General features: G+C 42.1%; 2 protein-coding genes across 3 annotated transcripts in view; both read left to right on the top strand.

The window, feature by feature from the left end:
- LOC133483404 (guanine nucleotide-binding protein G(i) subunit alpha-2-like) overlaps nt 1-13036 on the top strand; it is a 64551-nt gene extending 51515 nt beyond the window's left edge. For both annotated transcript variants that reach the window (XM_061784589.1, XM_061784587.1), the window contains exons 7-11: nt 4922-5050; nt 6422-6551; nt 9911-10064; nt 11969-12165; nt 12243-13036. In XM_061784589.1, the coding sequence (XP_061640573.1) occupies nt 4922-5050; nt 6422-6551; nt 9911-10064; nt 11969-12159 (604 nt within the window). In that variant the 3' untranslated portion in view covers nt 12160-12165; nt 12243-13036. The remainder of the gene's footprint in view (nt 1-4921; nt 5051-6421; nt 6552-9910; nt 10065-11968; nt 12166-12242) is intronic.
- A 5188-nt stretch (nt 13037-18224) lies between these two features.
- LOC133484065 (PAK4-inhibitor inka2-like) lies at nt 18225-20958 on the top strand. The gene is made up of 2 exons (XM_061786143.1): nt 18225-18474; nt 19778-20958. Exons 1-2 carry the CDS (start codon nt 18472-18474, stop codon nt 20756-20758), a joined length of 984 nt encoding a protein of 327 aa, XP_061642127.1. The 5' UTR covers nt 18225-18471; the 3' UTR covers nt 20759-20958.
- Nucleotides 20959-21494: the final 536 nt, after the last annotated feature.

Raw genomic sequence — 21494 nt, 5'->3', positions numbered from 1 at the left:
TAAATGTTTCCATCCATTCGCTGTACCGTTAATCCTCACTAGGGTCGCGGGTGTGCTGGAGCCTATCCCGGCTGACTCTGGGCCAGAGGCAGGATACACCCTGAACTGGACGCCAGTCAATTGCAGGGCACATATAAACAAACAAACCATTCACACTCACAATAACACCTACGGGCAATTTAGAGTTTTCAGTTAACCTATCATGCATGTTTTGGGGATGTGGGAGGAAACCGGAGTCCCCAGAGAAAACCCACGCAGGCACGGGGATAACATGCAAACTCCACACAGGCGAGGCCGGATTTGAACCCGGGTCTTCAGAACTGTGTGGCAGATGCGCTGACCAGTCGACACCGTTCCGCCGAAATTGTTCTCATCGTGACACCGTGCCGCCTAAATTGTTCCCATCATGAAAAAAAAAATATTAGTCAGACAACACAAGTAATCAAAAAATCAAAAACATGACCCTCTGTGAAAAAGTGAGTTTCCCCGCCTCAAAACATAAAGTAACTGTGGTTAAGCATACCAGAGTTCAATTTCTCTAGCCACACCCAGGCCTGATACTGCCACACCTGTTCTCAGTCAAGAAATCACTTAAATAGGACATGCCTGACAAAATGAAGTGGACCAAAAAGATCCTCAAAAGCTAGACATCATGCTGTGATCTAAAGAAATTCATAATCAAATGAGGAGGACAGTAATTGAGCTCTATCAGTGTGGAAATGGTTATTAAAGCCATTTCTAAAGCTTTGGGACTCAAGCGAACCACAGTGAGAGCCATTATCCACAAATACCAAAAACATAGAACAGTGGTGAACCTTCCCAGGAGTGGCCGGCCGACCAAAATTACCCCTAGAACGCAGCGACGACTCAGAGGTCACAAAAGACCCCACAAGAACATCCAAAGAACTGTAGCCTCACTTGCCTCAATTGAGGTCAGTGTTCATGAATAAACCATAAGAAAGAGACTGGGCAAAAATGGCCTGCATGCCTGAGTTTCAAGACAAACCACTGCTGAACAAAAAGAACATTAAAGCTCATCTCAGTTTTGCCAGAAGACATCTTGATGACTTTTGGGGAAGTACTCTGTGGTTTGACTTGCTGTGATAAATGGAATCATGAATCATCTATCAAAAATTCCTGATTGAGAATGTCCGGCCTTCTGTTCGTGACCTCAAGCTGAAACGGACTTGGGTTCTGCAGCAGGACACTGATCCAAAAAACACCAGCAAGTCCACCTCTGAATGGCTGAAGAAAAATAAAATGAAGACTTTGGCATGGCCTAGTCAAAGTCCTGACCTGAATCCTGTTGAGATGATGTGGCCTGACCTTGCAAAGGCTGTTCATGCTTGAAAACCTGCAATGTGGCTGAATTACAGCAATTCTGCAAAGATGAGTGGGCCAAAATCTCTCCACAGCACTTTAAGAGACTCGTTGGCAGTTCTCGCAAAAATTTGATGGCAGTTGTTGCTGCTAAGTGTGTTGTTTTTCTCTCATAACAATAAAAAAAACTGGATTTTGTGTTTACTCGTGTTGTCTTTGACTAATATTAAAATGTGTTTGATGGGAATACATTCAAGTGTGACAAACATGCAAAAATATAAGAAATCAGAAAGGGAGCAAACACTTTTTCCACACCACTGTGAATGTGGGGGAAAAGTACCTGGAGAAACCCCACGCAAGCACGGGGAGAACACACAAACGACATACAGGAAGGCTGGAGCTGAAATTCGAACACCGATCCTCACAAGGGCAGACCTCCTAAACGCTACAGTCTAGACCATATGCAATATGATGCCATATGTTGGAGATATTCATTAAAAAGTCACACTATTAATTGGTTTTTACAATTGTATTTACATTGTGTGGCTTTTCAGAACATTTGCCCCTACTTCCGCTATCTTGTGCAGTAATACAGCCATCCTCAGCTCTACCTCAGTGACGCCCATCCATTATTGGAAGTGTAATAACGTCGCGCCTAAGGCAATAATAGTGAAAGGCTGCTAGTGATGAGAGATGCGCCGCTGCCTGAAATGGAGCAGAAAAAGGGGAATAAAAGGAACTCATCTTTTTTTCCCTTGCCCTGAGGAAGGATTTAACTGCACTCATCTCTGTTTAATACTCGAGGCCTGTGAAAATATTATGACTTCTTTGGAGCTAAAGCCGAGGAGACCTGAAAACACGTGTCCTCACATTTAGTAGCAAGGAAAGTGGACAAATGTTTCACTGTGGCTTCATAACAAGCCCACAGGGAGAGAGAGAGAGAGAATGGATCTGGTGTTGGATCATAACTTATATTGCAGCTCTGCAGGGAGCTGGAGAAGGCAAGCAAGGTGACGTTGACAGAGACCTTTCTGCTTTTTGAACAGATTCTGAAAATATGACCATCATATGAATTTTTGATTATCTTGGTTCTAGGGAAGGCTAATGTTAGCCTTTATTGTGACGAGAAAAAAAGGTCAACTCAATCTTAATGTTAGAACTTTTCCACGCTAAACCTGCAACCACTACAATATTGCTGTCACTATTTATTCACTATTCTTGACTGATTTGCTATTCTCTATTGGTACATCTAAATAAATGTGAATATTATGAAAACATCTTCAGTAGTTCAAAAGAAACTCTACATACAGAGAAATATTTCATTTTATTTTTTCACAATTTTAATGCAAAAAATCCCAAATTAGTTAAAAATGGGCCTTAAAAGTATTTTTCTGTGTTTAATGAATCTTTATAGTATGACTTTTTCAATAGAATTGCTTTAATGAAATGAATTAACCTTGCTGTATATGAGATTCAAGTGAAGATGATTTTTTTGTAAACAAATTTTAGTAATATCAAATGTTTGGCACAGAAATGAGTACTGCGTGTGTCTCCCTCATTTTAATGCTTAATCACCACGACGTGTCCTTGATCCTTGAAAAATAATGTCACTTTGATGGGAAAAAGTGTTGGGACATACCTTCTTATCATTTAAATGATCAATAAGGGATTACGCTATATACCCCTTTGTTCCCCTGAGTCTTAAGTCTTAATATTTTGGACAATTTATGCTACCAATTTTGTGGGAAGACCATTTTCAGTTCCATCATTGCTAACCCCCAGTGTATAAAGCGAGGTCTATAAATCCGCAAAGTTAGAATCAACGCAACTGGACTGTTCTTGTTTGTTGAAGACGTTTCACGTATAATCCAAAAGACTACTTCAGTCCAAATGTTGTTTATGCGGTGCAATGCAGTGAGGAGATCTCCACATCGAGGAGATGTAGCAACAGCAAGCTCATAGACGAGTGGCGCAGCGTCAAAGGCCGGTTCCGGACCCTCCAGAATCAGCGGTTCATTTCCATCTCAAGAAGAACAGGCCATTCCTTCAAAGACAACAATAAGAGAAGCCATCGATGTCAAACTGGAAAAGTCATCTCTAAACAGAGGAGGAGGTTTGAGACATTGTCTACATATAACAATGTCCTGGCAGCTCTCCCTCCAAAGATCGCCTCATTCAACGGGAAATGTGGCCCTAACGAGCTATTTTGCAACAAAACGTGTGAACAATGGATTAGTATGCAAGGCAGCCGTTTCACCAACCACACCAGGCAGCAAAAACAACCTATTGTTGACCGCCCTCAAGGAACACACCCGCGGAAGCATAAAAGGAAGACTCCACACCTAAAATTCTGCAACTGAACAAGGCTTTTGGATTAAAGTTGAAACGTCTTCCACAAACAACAACATGTCCAGTTGCCTTGATTCAGCCTTTGAGGATTACCATGACCTGGATGACCGAGAATCGACACAGACACAAGGTCTATAAAAAAAAACATGTTTTTATCATTTGTTGTCAATAGAACTTTCCTCCTCAACCCCATCAAACAGTAATGGACAAACATTCCCACAGATACGCCCCACGACATGTGACAGCATGCTTAGGAAAAAATTCCCACAGACACACTCAAATCTTCCAAGGAGAATGGAAGCTGTTACAACTGCTAACTCCTTCACTTCCTGTAAATGTAATGACCAAAAGTCCCAATAAACTGCCCACTTTTACTGTCAGCCTCTGTAACAGGATGTGCAGTTTGAACATTAACATGGCGCTTAAATAAATGTTTAGAAACTAACAGTTCTTCAAGATTAACTGCAAATGTGTTGTACTTAGAAGTTAAATTAAACTTAACTGTAACTGTACCTTAAAAAGCCGGTTCATGCTCGAAAACCCTCCAGTGTGGCTGAAATCAAACAATTCTGCAAAGATGAGTCGGCCAAAATTCCTCCACAGCGCTGTAAGAGACTCATTGCAAGTCATCACAAATGCTTGATTGCAGTTGCTGCTGCTAGGGGTGGCCCAACCAGTTAATAGGTTTCAGGGGCAATCACTTTTTTTCTCCCTTAATAATAAAAACCTTCATTTAAAAACTGCATTTAGTGTTTACTTGTGTTGTCTTTGACTAATATTTAAATTTGTTTCATGATGGGACACATTTAAGTAAGACAAACATGCAAAAAAATAAGAAATCAGGAACGGCGCAAAGACTTTCACACCACTGTATGTATACACGAATGAATATCCATTTTAAAAATCAAATGTTGCCTTTGAGCACAAAGGTTTGCCCACTCCAGCTTTAAACCATATTTCAACCTCTATTTGGGAGGTGTTGTGTAATCGGTACATGTAGATATGCAGTCCTGCAATTGGGTCATAAATTCGAACTGGACTGTTTGGTCGTCAGTGTTCTGCCAGTGTTGCTGCCCAGCCAGCATGAGCTCCTTTCAGTTTTTCTCAGGCCTGTGTGAGAGAGCACACGGGGCTTTTAACCTGAAGAAACCTTTCCCTCCATCCCAGAGCGCGCACACACCTCTCTTGAGTTGATGAATATTGAATCTCTTTATTTATTTATTTATTTATTTTTTGCACTCTCCTACCACAGCTATTTGAACGATTTGGAGAGGATAGCCAAGCCTGATTACATCCCCACACAGCAAGATGTGCTGCGAACCCGAGTCAAGACCACAGGCATTGTGGAAACACACTTCACCTTTAAAGACCTGCACTTCAAGTAATACTCCTCACGCCACACTATACACTTGTGTAGCATTTCATTTACATAATGCTCTTAAGTCACTCATTCACTCAGAAGGATGACCCCAGTAACAAAATAACGCAGTGGCGTGTGACATTGTTTACACTACGGAACTGGCTTCAGTAAAGATCATGTTCTCAAACACAAAGGGATGTTTTCTCTGTGCTAAAATGTTGATGGCCCGGCTACTTATTAAACAGTTTTTCTCACACCTATGAATGGCTTATATGCAAATGAAAAGAGATGTCTGGTTTGCAGTTAGTAGTCTGTTCACTTGAGTAATCCCAGAAAGTTATACACAATAAAATCCCCCATTGTGTCATCTCCACTCAATATGCTTTAATTTCTCAAGTAATTAAAACAAACAGACAACCTGCATCTCACGGGCCACAGCATTACATACACCATCACAAATTAATAAAATCTAATCCAGATGTATAAAAAAAATCTGCCTTTACACATAATAATGCTCAGGTTTTATTGTTTATTGTGGTTGTAGTTTACTGTGATGTAAACTGCACAGTTTTCCTCTCTCGTGCATCTAAATAAGAGGTTACCAAACCCCCTACAAGGGAGACATTTTTCCCTGGGACCACTGATCTAGACAACCAGAATATTAGAAACACCATCTGTGAGATTTGGTCCACACCGCTGCCAACTTGAAACCTCTCCAATATTGTCAATCAAAATGAAAATTTTGATGAACCCGACCCTACAAGGTGCTGGTTGACCTAAGTGTTGTGACCTGTGGCTGTATCTTCATTACACATGCATGACATTTGCACACTCTACCGGCAGGAGAACACAAACAAATAATTTTAGTCTTGTGTATCCCTATGTAATAATTAAGACTCATAATTCTGTCAGGATGTCTTATTTCGGAATGAGGACATAAAGCAGGTCCATGCAATGTTACTGTTTATCTTGGCTGAGGCTCTGCAAGGACACACACAGCTGAGCAGCTATAAAGCCTTCTAAAGTGTGTCAGTGTTATAATGAGTTGTGCTTACTCAGCCCAGAGCTCGTCTCTAACTAACCAAACTCTGCCCGTGAAAATGTCGTTTCATCAAACACCATCTCTGTCCTCACTTCACACCTTTTGCACAAAAGATTAGCACCCTGCATGCACACACCATCATGAATAAGTCAAATTGGTTTAAAAACTTACTGCCACAGCCTGTTTTAGGGTTGTTTTTTCCAAAGCAGCTTCTCACAGAAATCACAGAGCTGGCTGTGTTGACAATTCTGCAGAGGGAAACATGGAAGCCATGTTGTTTGGCCCCTCATGCCATCCTGTTTTTCCCCCAAAACACTTAAAGGTTGTGCGCGTGTATTGTGTGTTTGCAGGATGTTTGATGTTGGAGGCCAGCGCTCAGAAAGGAAGAAGTGGATCCACTGTTTTGAGGGCGTCACAGCCATCATCTTCTGTGTGGCCATGAGTGCCTACGACCTGGTCTTGGCTGAAGATGAGGAGATGGTGAGTTCACGACATTGGGAGCTCCAGTAGCACCCCAAGCGTCTGTTTTATTTATTACCCATAGGAAATAATGAAAATATACAGTGCTGTGAAAAAGTATTGGCCCCCTTCTCAAATTCTTACATTTTTTTGCAGTTTCCCTACTTTGTTTCAGATCATCATACAAATGTAAATATCAGACAAATATCACCCAAGTGAACTTAAAATGCTGTTTTTAAATGGTGATTTCATTTATTAAGTGGAAAAAAACAATTCAAAGTTACCTGGCCCTGTGTGAAAAGGTAATTACCTCCCTTGTTAAATCATGAATTAATTGTGGCTAATCCAAACGTTTGGTTAATTTGCGCTGATCACACCCACACCTGATTACCCCCAGACCTGTTCAATCAAGAAATTACTTAAACACAATCTGTCCTGTCAAAATCAAGTTGGACAAATAATCTAAAAAAGCTGCAACAAAACTGACACGATCCAAAGAAATTCCAGAACAAGCGAGAAATGAAGTAATTGACATCTGTCAGTCTGGAAAGGGTTACAAAAGGCATTTCTAAAGCTTAAGGAATCCAGAGAACCATCGGGAGAGCCATTATCCTCACATGGAGAAAACATGGAATTGTGGTGAACCTTCCCAGGAGTGGCCGGCCTACAACGATTACCCCAAGAGAACAGCAATGACTCATCCAGGAGGCCACAGAGGAACTCAGGACAACTTCTGAAGAACTGCAGGCCTCCCTTGCCTCAGTTAAGGCCAGTGTTCAGGACATAACAACAAGGAAGAGACCAGGCAAAAATAGCATCCAGAGTTCCAAGCCGAAAACCACTGCTGACCAAAAATAACATAAAGGCTTGTCTTAATTTTGCACACACACAAAAAAAAATCTGGGGAAAATATTACATGGACTGACGAGATGAAAGTTGAGCTTTTTTGAAGGGGTTTGTCTTGTTACATCTGGCGTAAATGTAGCACACCATTTCAGAAAAAGAACATCATACCAACAGTCAAACATGGTGGTGGTAGTGTGATGGTCTTGGGCTGCTTCTCCCATTCAGGACCTGGACAACTTGCTGTGATTGATGGAACCATGAATTCTGCTCTTTTAACAGAAAATCCTGTAGGAGAATGTTCAGCCATTAGTTTGTGACCTCAAGCTGAAGCGCACTTGGGTTCTGCAGCAGGATAATGATCCAAAACATACCAGCAAGTCAACTTTTGAAAATCTTAAAAAAACAAAATGAAGGTTTTGGAGTTGCCTAGTTAACGTCAAGGCTTGCTGCTGAGGATGGCCCAACCATTTATTTGGTTTAGGGGCCATTACTTTTTTCAAACAGGACCAGGTAACTTTTTTTATTTTTTTGTCCATAATGAATGAAATCACCATTTAAAAACTGTCTTTTAAGTTCACTTGGGTTATATTTGTCTTCTATTTAAATTTGTTGATAATCATAAACATTAAAGTGGGGAAACTACGCAAAAATACAAGAATTTGAAAAGGCGACCAATACTTTTTCGTTGTAATTCCAGGGGAACCTCTGCGGTCAAACACAATACATTAATTGATGGTGATCATCCTGTGTTATATTCACATTTAGATTAGTTTCAATTATATAAGATTTTTCCCATAGAAATGATGGCAATGGAATTCATCTTTTCCTGAGTTGCACTGTGACTGTCTCTCTTTAAAGACGCTCTAAAGTGAATTCAGAGAACATACATTATATGTGTTTGAAGATAATTGCAGAAAACGTGCAACGATTGAGAATTATGTGGTCCTCAATTTTGGAGCTGTAGTGTGAAACTGTTTTTCAACATTTAAGCTTTCCTTCTTCCTTTTTTGGGGGCGTGGTTAAAGCGGGGCCCGATGACACACTCGGGGTCTGTAGCGTTTAACGAAGTTGAGAGGGTTGCTCATAGTGTTGAATTAATACACAGTGCTTTTAAACAGTCTTAACTGTCATACAAGTGTAAAAGGTCAACTACTGTGTTATAAAGCTAAACAAAGGGTGGTAAAATGAAACTACTTACCTTTTTATGATGTGATGATTAATGAAGGCAAGTTGCTGTCATGCTTCACGCTCTAACATTCTTAATTATTGTTAGTAATATAATAAGTGTGTTCTTTTATTATTGAGACAAACTTGTCACTTTAGCCTTATTATACTGAGCAGCCAGGACTGCTGTTGCTTTCCTACATTTCAAAGTGATCCATTTCCTGTTTTATGGTCATTGTCTCACTGGTACCCTTCTGTAATGGCATCAGGAAAAAAAAGCACAATTGTGGAGTTAGTCCTTTAGATAACAGGTGTCAAACTGGTGGCCCGGGGGCCAGATCCGGCCCGCCACATCATTTTATGTGGCCCGCGAAAGCAAATACAAAATTGCTCATTGTGTTCTGGTGTAATACCTTTGAGATATTTGCAAGCATTTTTTTCGTTACCAATGCCCCTTTGAAAAGAAATTTAATAGTTGAAAAACATGTTTTTATAGGCTTCTGATTTCAAAACTGGTTATTCAGCAATGTGTTCCGTATACTGTATGTAATTACTGTATATGAGGTAATCTTTCATTTATATGGGTTCACAGTCGTAGCGGCCCTCCGAAGGAAGTCATAACTACAATGTGGCCCGTGACAAAAATGAGTTTGAGACCCCTGCTTTAGATCATGGGTGTCCAACTTGTTTTCATCGTTATAGCTGCCCTCAGGAGGCCACTTATGAAGTATACCTAGCGTTGTCGATATGCCAAAATTCACGGTTCGGTATGTACCTCAGTCTTAAATTCATGGTACAATAAGGGACAAAACAAACTGCTTATATTTTGTGTAAACAGGAACAGATTGAATGACATCTAAAATAAGACAGCTTAAATGTTTCTTTTTAGCAAAGTGGGGCATCAATACTTTATTAGGAAATGAACGATGCAGAAAAGTGATGCAATACTAGTGTTAGGATCTAACAATCGGGCTCATCATATTAGATTTTCTCTACATGTATGTGATTTGCTTCTCGCGAATTCACCTACAAGGGATTGGTGTTCTATCGGGTTGAGCTTCAGTTAGCCAGGCCATCGCCCTGTTTCATAGAAAAGGGGTGTGTTGACGCCTTATTTAGGGGGGTGTCAATTAATGCAGATTTTCACTATTTGCTGCAGGGGTCGCTCCTTGTTTTTTTTTTTTTTTTATAACGAGACGTTCTTCCTGAAAATGTTGGTCGCTTTACAAATTGTACTAAATTTATAAAGCTAAAAGTTTTGTACTAAGATGTTTCTGTCATATTTTCAATTTCTTTCATCCCAAGCCTTTTAGCAGGATTTCAAACTTGACTCCCCAATAACATCTCACCCTTGTGTGCATCCCGCCCAGAATCGGATGCACGAGAGCATGAAGCTGTTTGACTCCATCTGCAACAACAAGTGGTTCACAGAGACGTCCATCATCCTCTTCCTCAACAAGAAGGACCTGTTTCAGGAGAAGATCACCCAGAGCCCGCTGACCATCTGCTTCCCCGAGTACACCGGTATGGGAACAACACACACGCACATTGAATATGTCTGCTGCATAGAGGTGTTCCTAATATTTTGGTTAGCTACAGGATGGGAGCAAATGATTAGAAACGGCTCTTACTATGAGGCACTGCATTTCTACACCACTGCAAACTACAACCGCAGTAATATTATTAGTTCGACAAGTCCATTTTGTCAGTCAAAGGCAGGGTTCGCACTGCCCTTACGCCACCTCTCCCAGTGGCTAATTGAAACAGAATGTGGCGAAGCGAATATGGCCCACATTCGCCACACTGGCGAATCAGAATTGCCTGCGTCAAAACTCAAAAGCCCTTCCTGATAAAAGTTAAATTGAGCACGCTCATTCTGCCGTGCGTGAACTGTGTTAATGGTTTAGTTTCCCCCCCGCTTTGTAAAATGCTTCAATTTGCCATCCAGCCGCTGCTGGCTATAAGGAGTCAGGCTCACGGGCTTTCCCAGCTGCAGGGAGCGGCGCATCGGGGAAGACAAGACCCGATACCGCTTGGCGCCGAATTGCATGCATATTTATTACCGGGACGTACGTTTGAAGTGTGGATGGTCAATGTGTCCTGCAATTTACATCAGTTATCGCAGCTAGCTAGCTGCCTTCTTCATCAATGCACAAGCTGCTAATCCCACTTTGTTTGTCATGCTGAGCTGAATACAATGAATTACAAATCATGTTCAACCTATTTTTTATTGAAAACACTACAAAGACAAGGTATTTAATGTTCAAATTGATAAACTTTGTTTTTAGCAAATAATCACTAACTTAGAATTTTATGGCTGCAACACGTTCCAAAAAAACTGGGACAGGGTCATGTTTACCATTGTGTTACATCATCTTTTCTTTTAACAACTTTCAATAAACGTTTGGGAACTGAAGACACTAATTGTTGAAGCTTTGTAGGTGGAATTCTTTCCCATTCTTGCTTGATGTACAGCTTCAGCTGTTCAACAGTCCGGGGTCTCCGTTGTCGTATTTTACGCTTCATAATGCGCCACACATTTTCAATGGGAGACAGGTCTGGACTGCAGGCAGGCCAGTCTGGTAAAGAAAATTCTGTATAAAGTCTCTTAAGATCCTCCTTGAGGATTATCAAAAAACATCTCCACCGTTTTCCATTTTCCTTATGGACCCTTTCTCAGCTGAGTCTGGGGGAGAAGCGTAATACACCCTGAATTGCCAGGGCAGATATAGACAAACAATCATTCATAAATCATAAATAAATAAATAAATATCGAGTGCTTGAAATTGTTTAAATTGTGGACCCTGAATTTATAATCTAGGAAAGTTTAACTTTTTTAATGGAATTGTGGAAATAAATACTTTTCCATGATTATCAATTTTTTTCTGAAAGGGTCTGTATATAATAATCGTAAACTTTTTCAATCACTAATGCTTCTGATCCCACCTACCTTCAAAGAGGGTGTTTGCACAAAAATCTTAAATTTTTTAAAGTTCTTAAAAATGCCACAGGCACAACCTTGCTATATTTTCTTTGGAAAGCTTTGTTAGTAATTTGTCATTTGTTCTGCAATCGGTTTGAATCTCAGCTCCAGCCTTCCTGTGTGGCGTTTGTATGTTCCTCCGTGCTTGTGTGGGTTTTCTGTGGGTGGTCCGACTTCCTCACAGACTTCAAAAGCATGCATGTTAGGTTAATTAAAATGAGGGTGATTGGTTGTCGAGATGCGCCCTGCGATTGGCTGGTGACCAGTCCAGAGTGTACCCTGCCTCTCGCCTAGAGTCAGCTGGGATTGGCTCAGGTTTACTCCGTGACCATAATGAGGATAAGTGCTACCAAAAAATGTATATATTATTAGTGTGGTCCTCCACTTGGTTTGGTTATCCAAGCGTCAAAATAAAGCAGCTCAGTCTTCCCGTCATCCCCTTCAGGCCCCAACAAGTACGAAGAGGCGCAGGCGTACATCCAGACTAAATTCGAGGACCTGAACAAGAAGAAGGACACCAAGGAGATCTACCCCCACTTCACGTGTGCCACCGACACCAAGAACGTGCAGTTTGTGTTTGACGCCGTCACCGACGTCATCATCAAGAACAACCTGAAGGACTGCGGCCTCTTCTGAGTGCAGGTGAGAAGGGAGAGGAAGAACAAGCTCAGTGCTGAGCCAACACGTTGATGCAACTTTGTGTTTGTGTGCCTTATCAGGGAAGCGCCCGTGGAACTAAACACACATCCTGAACGACTGCACTGGCCAGCAACCATCTCGTTTTCAACCTGCAAGAGACTGCCAAGCCCAGCAGCTTTGCAGCACGTCCACTTGTTAACTCTCTTTGGGCTATGACCACAAAATGAGCATTTATTCTTGTTTATCTTCTATTTTTCTTCAACATTTTTTGTATGTAATTGCTTTCATTTTACTTTTAGAGTCCCATTATTCAATTTTTAATCACATCAAGCTTATTTTTAAAGAGATGAAGCACACGCATGGACTCCAGATATGATTCATATAGGATTATTTTTTTTAAATAATAATGTTTACATAGGTTCATCATCATCATTCATAGCTTGTATTCTGCATGACTCAACATGATGCTGTTAACTCTTATTAGTATTCTGCACAAATGATCTAACATTCCAACAGAATAAAAAGTATTAATAAAAAGCAGATGAGACCGCAAGGTTCTTTCTGATATTTAACCTTGTGTAGATTAATAATTTTCTGTCACTTTTTATACCATAGTAGCCGCATCATCGTGTGTCTGTGTGTGTGTGTCTGTGTGTGTGTGTGTGTGTGTGTGCGCGCCATGATTTCTGTTTATAACTCCTTTTTTCCTCCCCCATTCTGCCTTGCATCTATGAATATATATATATATAGTGAATATTAATGACACACAAATCTAATTCCGGAAAAAGTTTTTTTTTTTTTTTTCTTTTGGTAAATATTAAAAGTGCTTTAGAGTCAATATGATTTAATGTAAATAAAAGTAGAGTTCACTTGACCCTTGCGCCTTATTTCCCCCCCCCCTGACCGTATATATGTATGATTGCATTAGTATTATTGGTTGCTTATCTGGTGTATACAAATTGCTTGTTTATCATGCCAGGATGACCGTTAATAAATATTCCACAGGTTTTTCAATTTCTATTATAATTTGAAAGCAAATTGTATTAAAAGAGCACAAAGAGCTGATAAATATTGTGGATATAAATTGTACACACTCCTGTTCAGATAACGGGTTTTGTAATGTAAAATAAAAATTGATCACACCAAGTTAAATACTTTAAAAACTTTTTCCACCATTGTGGCCTATAACTTGTAAGCGTGGGGGGGGAAAAATAAAATTGAGAGGGCAAGTAAAAATGAACGGAGATAATGTGGTTGTGTCCTCTTAGCTGTATAAATGGGGGCGTGGTTGTTCAAAATTAACCAATCAAATCCCAGAAGAGGGTGTGGACACTTTTGCGACCCGATTATTTCATTCTTATGTGTGTATGATATATACATATATATATATATATATGTATGTATGTATTTATGTTTTTGACTTGGTATTATATGACAGCATTTATGTAAATTTAATTTTCCATGACAACCTAATTTATTGAGACATACTTTTGTCACATTAAGTGTAAAAAAATTTACACGTCCAACAGTGTTTTAGTTTTACATGCACAGTATGCACATGTTAAATTAAGTTTTCGTGGAGTTTTGCAATTTGTTTAATTTACTGGACCATGGAATGAAAACAAACAAAATTCCGAGCATGATTTATCCTCTTGGAGACCTGACTTTCCACAGGTTTCCTTGGGGCGTCACCTAGTGGACATGAGAAGTACGTGACCTAACTGCCAGCTCTGCCAGTGCCTTGACAATTCAGGGGTTCTCAAAAATGTTGAGGTCCAGAGAGAAACCTTTTCAAGCACGCCCTCTTAATCCTAACATCATTTAGGCATACAGTGGGTACGGAAAGTATTCAGAGCCCCTAAAATGTTATATTGCAGCCATGTGCTAAAATCATTTAAGTTCATTTTTCACTCATTAATGTACACACAGCACCCCATATTGACAGGAAAAAAACGGAATTGTTGTAATTTTTGCATATTTATTTAAAAAAAGAAAAACTGAAATATCACACAGCCATAGGTATTCAGAACCTTTGCTCAGTATTTAGTAGAAGCACCCTTTTGAGCTAATACAGCCATGAGTCTTTTTGAGCATGATGTAAAAAGTTTTTCACACCTGGATTTGGGGATCCTCTGCCATTCCTCCTTGCAGATCCTCTCCAGTTCTGTTAGGTTGGATGGTGAACATTGGTGGACAACCATTTTCAGGTCGCTCCAGAGATGCTCAATTGGGTTTAAGTCAGGGCTCTGGCTGGGCCATTCAAAAACAGTCACGGAGTTGTTCTGAAGCCACTCGTTGGTTATTTAGGTTGGATGGTGAACATTGGTGGACAACCATTTTCAGGTCGCTCCAGAGATGCTCAATTGGGTTTAAGTCAGGGCTCTGGCTGATCCATTCAAGAACAGTCACGGAGTTGTTCTGAAGCCACTCCTTGGTTATTTTCGCTGTGTGCTTAGTGTCATTGTCTTGCTGGAAGGTGAACCTTCGGCCCAGTCTGAGGTCTTGAGCGCTCTGGAGAAGGTTTTCTTCCAGGATATCCCTGTGGATAGGGTGGGTAGGGGGGTACCGCATTCATCTTTCTTTAGATTCCAACCAGTCGTCCTGTCTCTGCAGCTGAAAAACACCCCACTGCATGATGCTGCCACCACCATGCTTCACTGTTGGGACTGTATTGAGCAGTGCCTGGTTTTCTCCACACATACCACATAGAATTAAGGCCAAAAAGTTCTCATCAGACCAGAGAATCATATTTCTCACCATCTTGGAGTCCTTTTCTTTTTAGCAAACGCCACGCGGGCTTTCATGTGTCTTCCACTGAGGAGAGGCTTCCGTCGGGCCACTTTGCCGTAAAGCCCCGACTGGTGAAGGGCTGCAGTGATGGTTGACTTTCTAGAACTTTCTCCCAACTCCCGACTGCATCTCTGGAGCTCAGTCACGGTGATCTTTGTGTTGTTCTTCACCTCTCTCACCAAGGCTCTTCTCCCCCGATTGCTCAGCTTGGCCGGACGGCCAGCTCTGGGAAGGGTTCTGCTCGTCCCAAACGTCTTCCATTTAAGGATTATGGAGGCCACTGTGCTCTTAGGAACCTTAAGTGCAGCAGAATTTTTTTTGTAACCTTGACCAGATCTGTGCCTTGCCACAATTCTGTCTCTGAGCTCTTCAGGCAGTTCCTTTGCACTGTCTCCAGGGGGCGTTACAGTTCAACAGTTCCATTCACCTACTGCAACGTGGGACCAAAAAAGGCTTAAAACTATAACATTTCCCTTTTCCGGGGAAGCCAACAGTGAGATTGTTGCTGGTTCATATTGAATGAGATGAATTTTCATGATTAATTATCAGTGTCACGTAATATCCTTAATCCTCACTACCAGAAAGGCTGAAGTTATTATTATAATGTACGACTCCAATTCCAATGAAGTTGGGACGTTGTGTTAAACATAAATAAAAACAGAATACAATGATTTGCAAATCATGTTCAACCTATATTTAATTGAATACACTACAAAGACAAGATATTTAATGTTCAAACTGATCAACTTTATTGTTTTTAGCAAATAATCATTAACTTGAAATTTTATGGCTGCAACACGTTCCAAAAAAGCTGGGACAGGTGGCAAAAAAGACAGAGAAAGTTGAGCAATGCTCATCAAAGACCTGTTTGGAACATCCCACAGGTGAACAGGCTAATTGGGAACAGGTGGGTGCCATGGTTGGGTATAAAAGGAGCTTCCTTGGTATTGCTCAGTCATTCACAAGCAAAGATGGGGTGAGGTTCACCTCTTTGTGAACAAGTGCGTGAGAAAATAGTCCAACAGTTTAAGGACAATGTTCCTCAATGTACAATTGCAAGGAATTTAGGGATTTCATCCTCTACGGTCCATAATATCATCAAAAGGTTCAGAGAATCTGGAGAAATCATTGAATGTAAGCGGCAAGGCCGAAAACCAACATTGAATGCCCGTGACCTTCGATCCCTCGGGCGGCACTGCATCAAAAACCGACATCAATGTTTAAAGGATATCACCACATGGGCTCAGGAACACTTCAGAAAACCAATGTCAGTAAATACAGTTCAGCGCTTTTTTTTTTTTTTTTTTTTTTTGCTTGCATGGTTGCAATTGGGCTGTTTTGAGGGGGCAGCTCTGTCTCGATTGTAGGACTACTGGTCCTCAAAAGCGCATAGGTACGTCAGTCAACTGGTTCTCTGACCGTTGGTGGTCAACTGGTCCTCGTGTAGGAGTCAAAGAATCGTCGTAATTTACATCATTCAGGCATAGATTTTTATGAAATTTCATGTGTTAAATTTATAATATATAATAATTATCTACGCCGACCACAACAACCAACCAGCCAAGAACTAATAACACCTGCGAAGGATGGAACGATAACTTTTCAAGTCTTGTGGACAAGACCAACCCAGCATTGTGGAAACTCATTGAATGCCTCTAAAGTGAAGCTTCCACTGTGGCTGCAGTTATCTGCTCCAGGAGGAATGTTGCGTCCACCCAACCAAGCGTGTGAAGAGGAACGACACAGAACTTCAGATGCACCTCCACAACTTGGTAGTTGCCCTCGACGAAGGCAAGAAGACCGTTCCAGAGTTCCTCCGTGACATCAGTCACAACCTGCGTGTTGGAGAACCCAACATCTAGACCTGCTCTACATACAGTATATAGTGAGATTATATATAATTGTGATAAATCTGTGTATATATATATATATATATATATATATATATATTTGCTACATAATCACAATTGCTTTAGCAGCTGAATATTTCATGAATTGTCCAACTTGTGGACTTTTTCTTTAAATATTGAGGCCTTGTTAACGTAGTGAAATGAAAGCTGATTGCATCTACATTGGGACAGTCGTCGCAATGTAAATGAGGTGAATTTGTACGCTTGGCAGATAAGTGCAACACAAAAGGGACTGGCTGGCAATGTGATCATGTTCATGTTAGTGAGGGTCAAAGGTGATGCAGATGTGTTGCAGCTGGGACTATCTACTGATAGTGGTGCTTTTGTGCTCATGCTGCACTTGAATAATAGGCCAATGCGGCCCAAGTGTTCATCACATCAGCATAAAGAGTGAAGCGGTGAATAGCTTGTCAACGACGGTTAGGGATCAACATACCATTAAGGTGCAGATTAAGCATTTGTTTGGACTTGAATTTCAATGAGCCATCACCAGTGCAACTGACCCCCCCCCCCCCAAAAAAAAACCCAAAACAGGCCTGATGCACTTTATTACAATCTATTACAAGCGAATGTATAAAATCGTAGTCTGCAGCTACCCTTAAGTATACAGGTTTTATGTTGCCTTTATACACCACCGCAATGAATAATAATATTTAAAAAAAAAAAATCAAACAATATGACATTTAGCATTTTGGATTTTCAGACAGCCAGCATGTTGGAGTATGTTGGAGTCGTTGAATACTCCAGTGATCGTTGGTGTGCAGCGATACATCATCAGGTGTGTGTGTTTGTGTGCGGAAATGACCAGTTATTGGTCCAAAAATGTTAATTTCTTCACTCCAAATAATATATCTGTGTTCATCTATCTCCATAAGCAGAACAATTAAATGTTCTTCCACTAGATGGCAGAAGCAACAATTAAGCTGCGTATCCACCAGTTTCCATTCAAAGAACAGACGTGATGGCACGCACACACAAAGTACAATTGTGAGTAAATTAAGACGAGTTCGTTATTTGGAGGTTAGCTTGCAGTATTCATACTTTTTGAGACATGATTTGTTTGGTGGTGCGCTGTGAAATCTTTCTAATGTGAATTATCTATAATAATTATCAAATCATCTGCATAAAATGCCTGCATTTCATCTACCCAGTTTTTTTTCTCTCTCTCACTTTGTCGTATAACTACAGTTTAAAGTTAATATATGTGATTTATGTTTTTCATAATTTGAGAGGCGAAAGCTTGATAAATCACATTCAAGCGATCTGGTGTTCCCCTGATGGGACTATGCAAATGAGCTTCCAGCCCGCTGCGCACGGATTGGCTGTTTTGAGAGGGGGATTCTCCGATTGGCTGCTGGAACTTCGGCAGGCTGCGATTGGCCGCGCCGCAAAAGAGCCAAAAACGGGACGCGAGCTTCCTTTGGCTCACATCAGCAGCACATCTGCATCGCGCAGTCCGCCGAGCAGCTGGCGGCCACACCATCCGCGACACTCCTTTCCCAGTGCCACATGGCAGCATTTGTTCCACTTGGACCGCAGCGGAAGGAGGTGCCAACGTTTTAAACTGCAGCGTCGTTTGTGTTCTCCTACGCCAAGCGGAGGAAACGATATGGTAGGTTTCCTCCAACATCGAAATTCTGTGTATAACGTCAATGCAAAAGCGATGCTATTATTAATGGACTTTATTGGTTGGTCTAAATACTTTCCCATTTGTTTTTTGTTTGTTTGCCCGCCTCCCCACACCCACACCCACACCCACACACACACATTTCAAGTTCAATACCTCCTTTTATGATCACAGACTAGCCAAATAGTCTTCCACATTTACTTTTTGGCCCACATTTGCATCCCCAGCGTCAGCCTCCGCTCTCCCCCACACACGCACAGCATCACATGATCCTTCACACACTTGAAGTTGGAGGCATTCCAGCTCATCAGAGAAGTGTCCCTCGGAGAAAACCTTGCTTTTCAATTGGCCCGGTTCGTCACTGGTGACGTTCTTAAAGACACAGGAACCCTTTTTTGCGGAGTCACGTTTGATACGCTGCAGCTGTTTTCGCTTTGGAGACATGCAACACTGATTGTGTCTGGATTTCCCCTTGAATCGTTCCAGATTCAAAGTCGGTGAACGGACGCTGGCTTTGTGTTGAATGTTACTACCATTGACCTTCACATTAATAGAAAAGATGAGCAATTATATGCAGAAACTGGACCGTGTTACACTTTGCGGCAGCAAATTAAAAAATGTTGAAACGTTTCCAGACTGTTTCAACAGGTCCAATTAGGCCTAAATACAAGGCACGAAGAAGTGCCTGCCTATTTTTCCTTAGGCGAGGTCATATATACACACATTAAGAGGCAGTTATCCTCTGCCTTGTGCCACCGGCTCCCCCTCAACCAAAAACATCTTGCGTTGTCTCACAACACAGTAATAATACAATATCAGAGAGAGAGAGAGAGAGCGGAACAAGGTCTACTTTCATATCCTCACACTAAAACAAAAAAAAATGAAGTTATAATGAACACAGAGTACATTTTGTATGCAAAGGCACGTTTTTCTAACACTCAGCCACACCAACTATGGCGTTAAATCACACAGAGTAAAAAAACCATTTATTTTTACAGTGCTCACGCTCTGCCTGAAATGAGTCACTGACAACTAGAATGGGCTAACTCCGCTCCACTTTTGTGATTTAGCAGGAGAGTAATTTTAAATTTTATGACTGCTACTAAAAGTTCCGTGCAATAGTGGTCAAGGTCCAAACATCCGTCAAATCCATCAATATTTCATGGAAGGTGATAAAAAGCAATTTCTCTATTCGTTTCTGCACTTAAAAGTTATCCCACTTCTCAGTGACTCAAATACAAAGTCCCCCTGGGGCCACTGTCTAACAATGCATTTTGTCTCTCCTCAGCTGTGCCTCCGAGAGTCAGGCGAGTGTTTGAGGGAGCACATGCACTACATGATGAGGTCTCTCCAGGACCTGAAGCATCTGAGGAGGACGTGTCCCGCGGCCTGCAGACACGCTCGCCCTCCCACCAGCACCCAGCTCCCCGCCGTCGGCGTCGGCAGCCTCTCCGTAGCGCCGCTCGCCTGCCGGGGCAGAGATCAGCGCACGCGCCTTAGGATATCCAGCGCCAGCACGGCCAGCACCTACGACTCGGCCTGCTGCTTGGCTGCCCCTCTGGAGGAAGAGGAGGACGACGACGAGGACGACGGTCGCAGCAGTCGTCTGGGCCTCAACTCGCCCAGCAGCCACAAGAGTTTGGACTTGGACTCCGGGTACTCGGAGGCGTCATGGCAGGACGAGGGGGTGGTCCTCAGGAGGACGAGGAATGTGCGCGTGTCGTCCTCGGCCTGCCTCCGCACCAACAGGGCGGCGAACGGCCGCGTTCGGCCTAAATCGACGTCGGACGCTTGTCTGGAGAGGTGGACGTCCTTCGAGGCGGGCGACCCGGAGGACTGGGCCAACGCTTTGCTGACCAGAGGACGCAGCCGGCAACCTCTGGTTCTGGGAGACAACAGCTTTGCGGACCTCGTAAAGAACTGGATGGACCTACCCGATTGTCCCGAGCCCCCCGAGCCGAAATCCAAACCCAGACGCAGACTGGGAAGAAGCCTCTTGGGAAACATGCGGAGGAAGTTAGCCGGCTTGTCAAAGAGCGTGGAGGAGAGAGTGAGGATGAGGTCGGCGGACTCTCACCTCAGCAAAACCGCCAACGCGCCCAAGCGCCTCTCGTGTCCCGTCATCTCGTCCGAGCCGAGGGTCCCCTTTTTCCACCAGTCCCACTCGGCCATTCACGAGCTGGACACGGACTTTTACAACTTTGCTGCCCTCATGAAGTCGGGGAGCAGGCAGCCTATCATATGCAAGGACATCATTGGCTATGTCTGACACACAGAGTCACTTTATTTGTATTTGATGTCATGTTTCTCACATTTATATCACTGACTTGAAAGAATGAAGTCCTATTTAAATGATCTGCAGTCATATACAGTGAATGCTCCTATGCGAAGGACTGGAAGTCAATGTGTGCAGGGCTAGTTGAAGGAACAAACTGTACTGTTACACTGAAAATAAAATCGTAACGATGATCATTGCATAGTTTTTGTTTTTTTTGGGTTGTTTTTGTTTTATCCCTATCTCACAGTTTTCCAATTATGGAGTTTTCCCCAGGGAAGTTTGGTGGAGTAGTGGTTAGCATGTCCACATCGCAGCTCTGAGGCTCTGGTTTCAAATCTCTGGAGTTTGTAAACTCTGCCTGTGTGGCTGTGAGCGTGAGTGCTTGTTTGTCTATATGTGCCCTGTGATTAACTGCCGACCAGTCCTGGGTGCCTTTCTATACCACCGTAGTAGATTTAAAATAACATTTGATGAAAGTGGACGTATTCCGCTTAAATCCAAGAGCTTTCGCCGAAACAGATTTACCCTCACAGTCGAGAGGTTTAGGGCTCGAATCTTGGCTCGAGGCTTACCGTGTGGAATTTACCTATACTTGCGTGGGTTTTCCCTGGGTACTGCGACCTCCTCCCACATTCCAAAAACATGCTGGACCCTAAATTGTCCATAGGTGCGAATGAATGTGAGCGGTGCGTGCTCACCTGTGACCCAAATGAGGATAAGCTGTATA

This window comes from Phyllopteryx taeniolatus, chromosome 9 (assembly GCF_024500385.1).
Source record: "Phyllopteryx taeniolatus isolate TA_2022b chromosome 9, UOR_Ptae_1.2, whole genome shotgun sequence".
Classification (NCBI taxonomy): Eukaryota; Metazoa; Chordata; class Actinopteri; order Syngnathiformes; family Syngnathidae; genus Phyllopteryx; species Phyllopteryx taeniolatus.
Note: the sequence above shows the minus strand (reverse complement) of the source record. Positions and strands in the feature narration are given on the sequence as shown.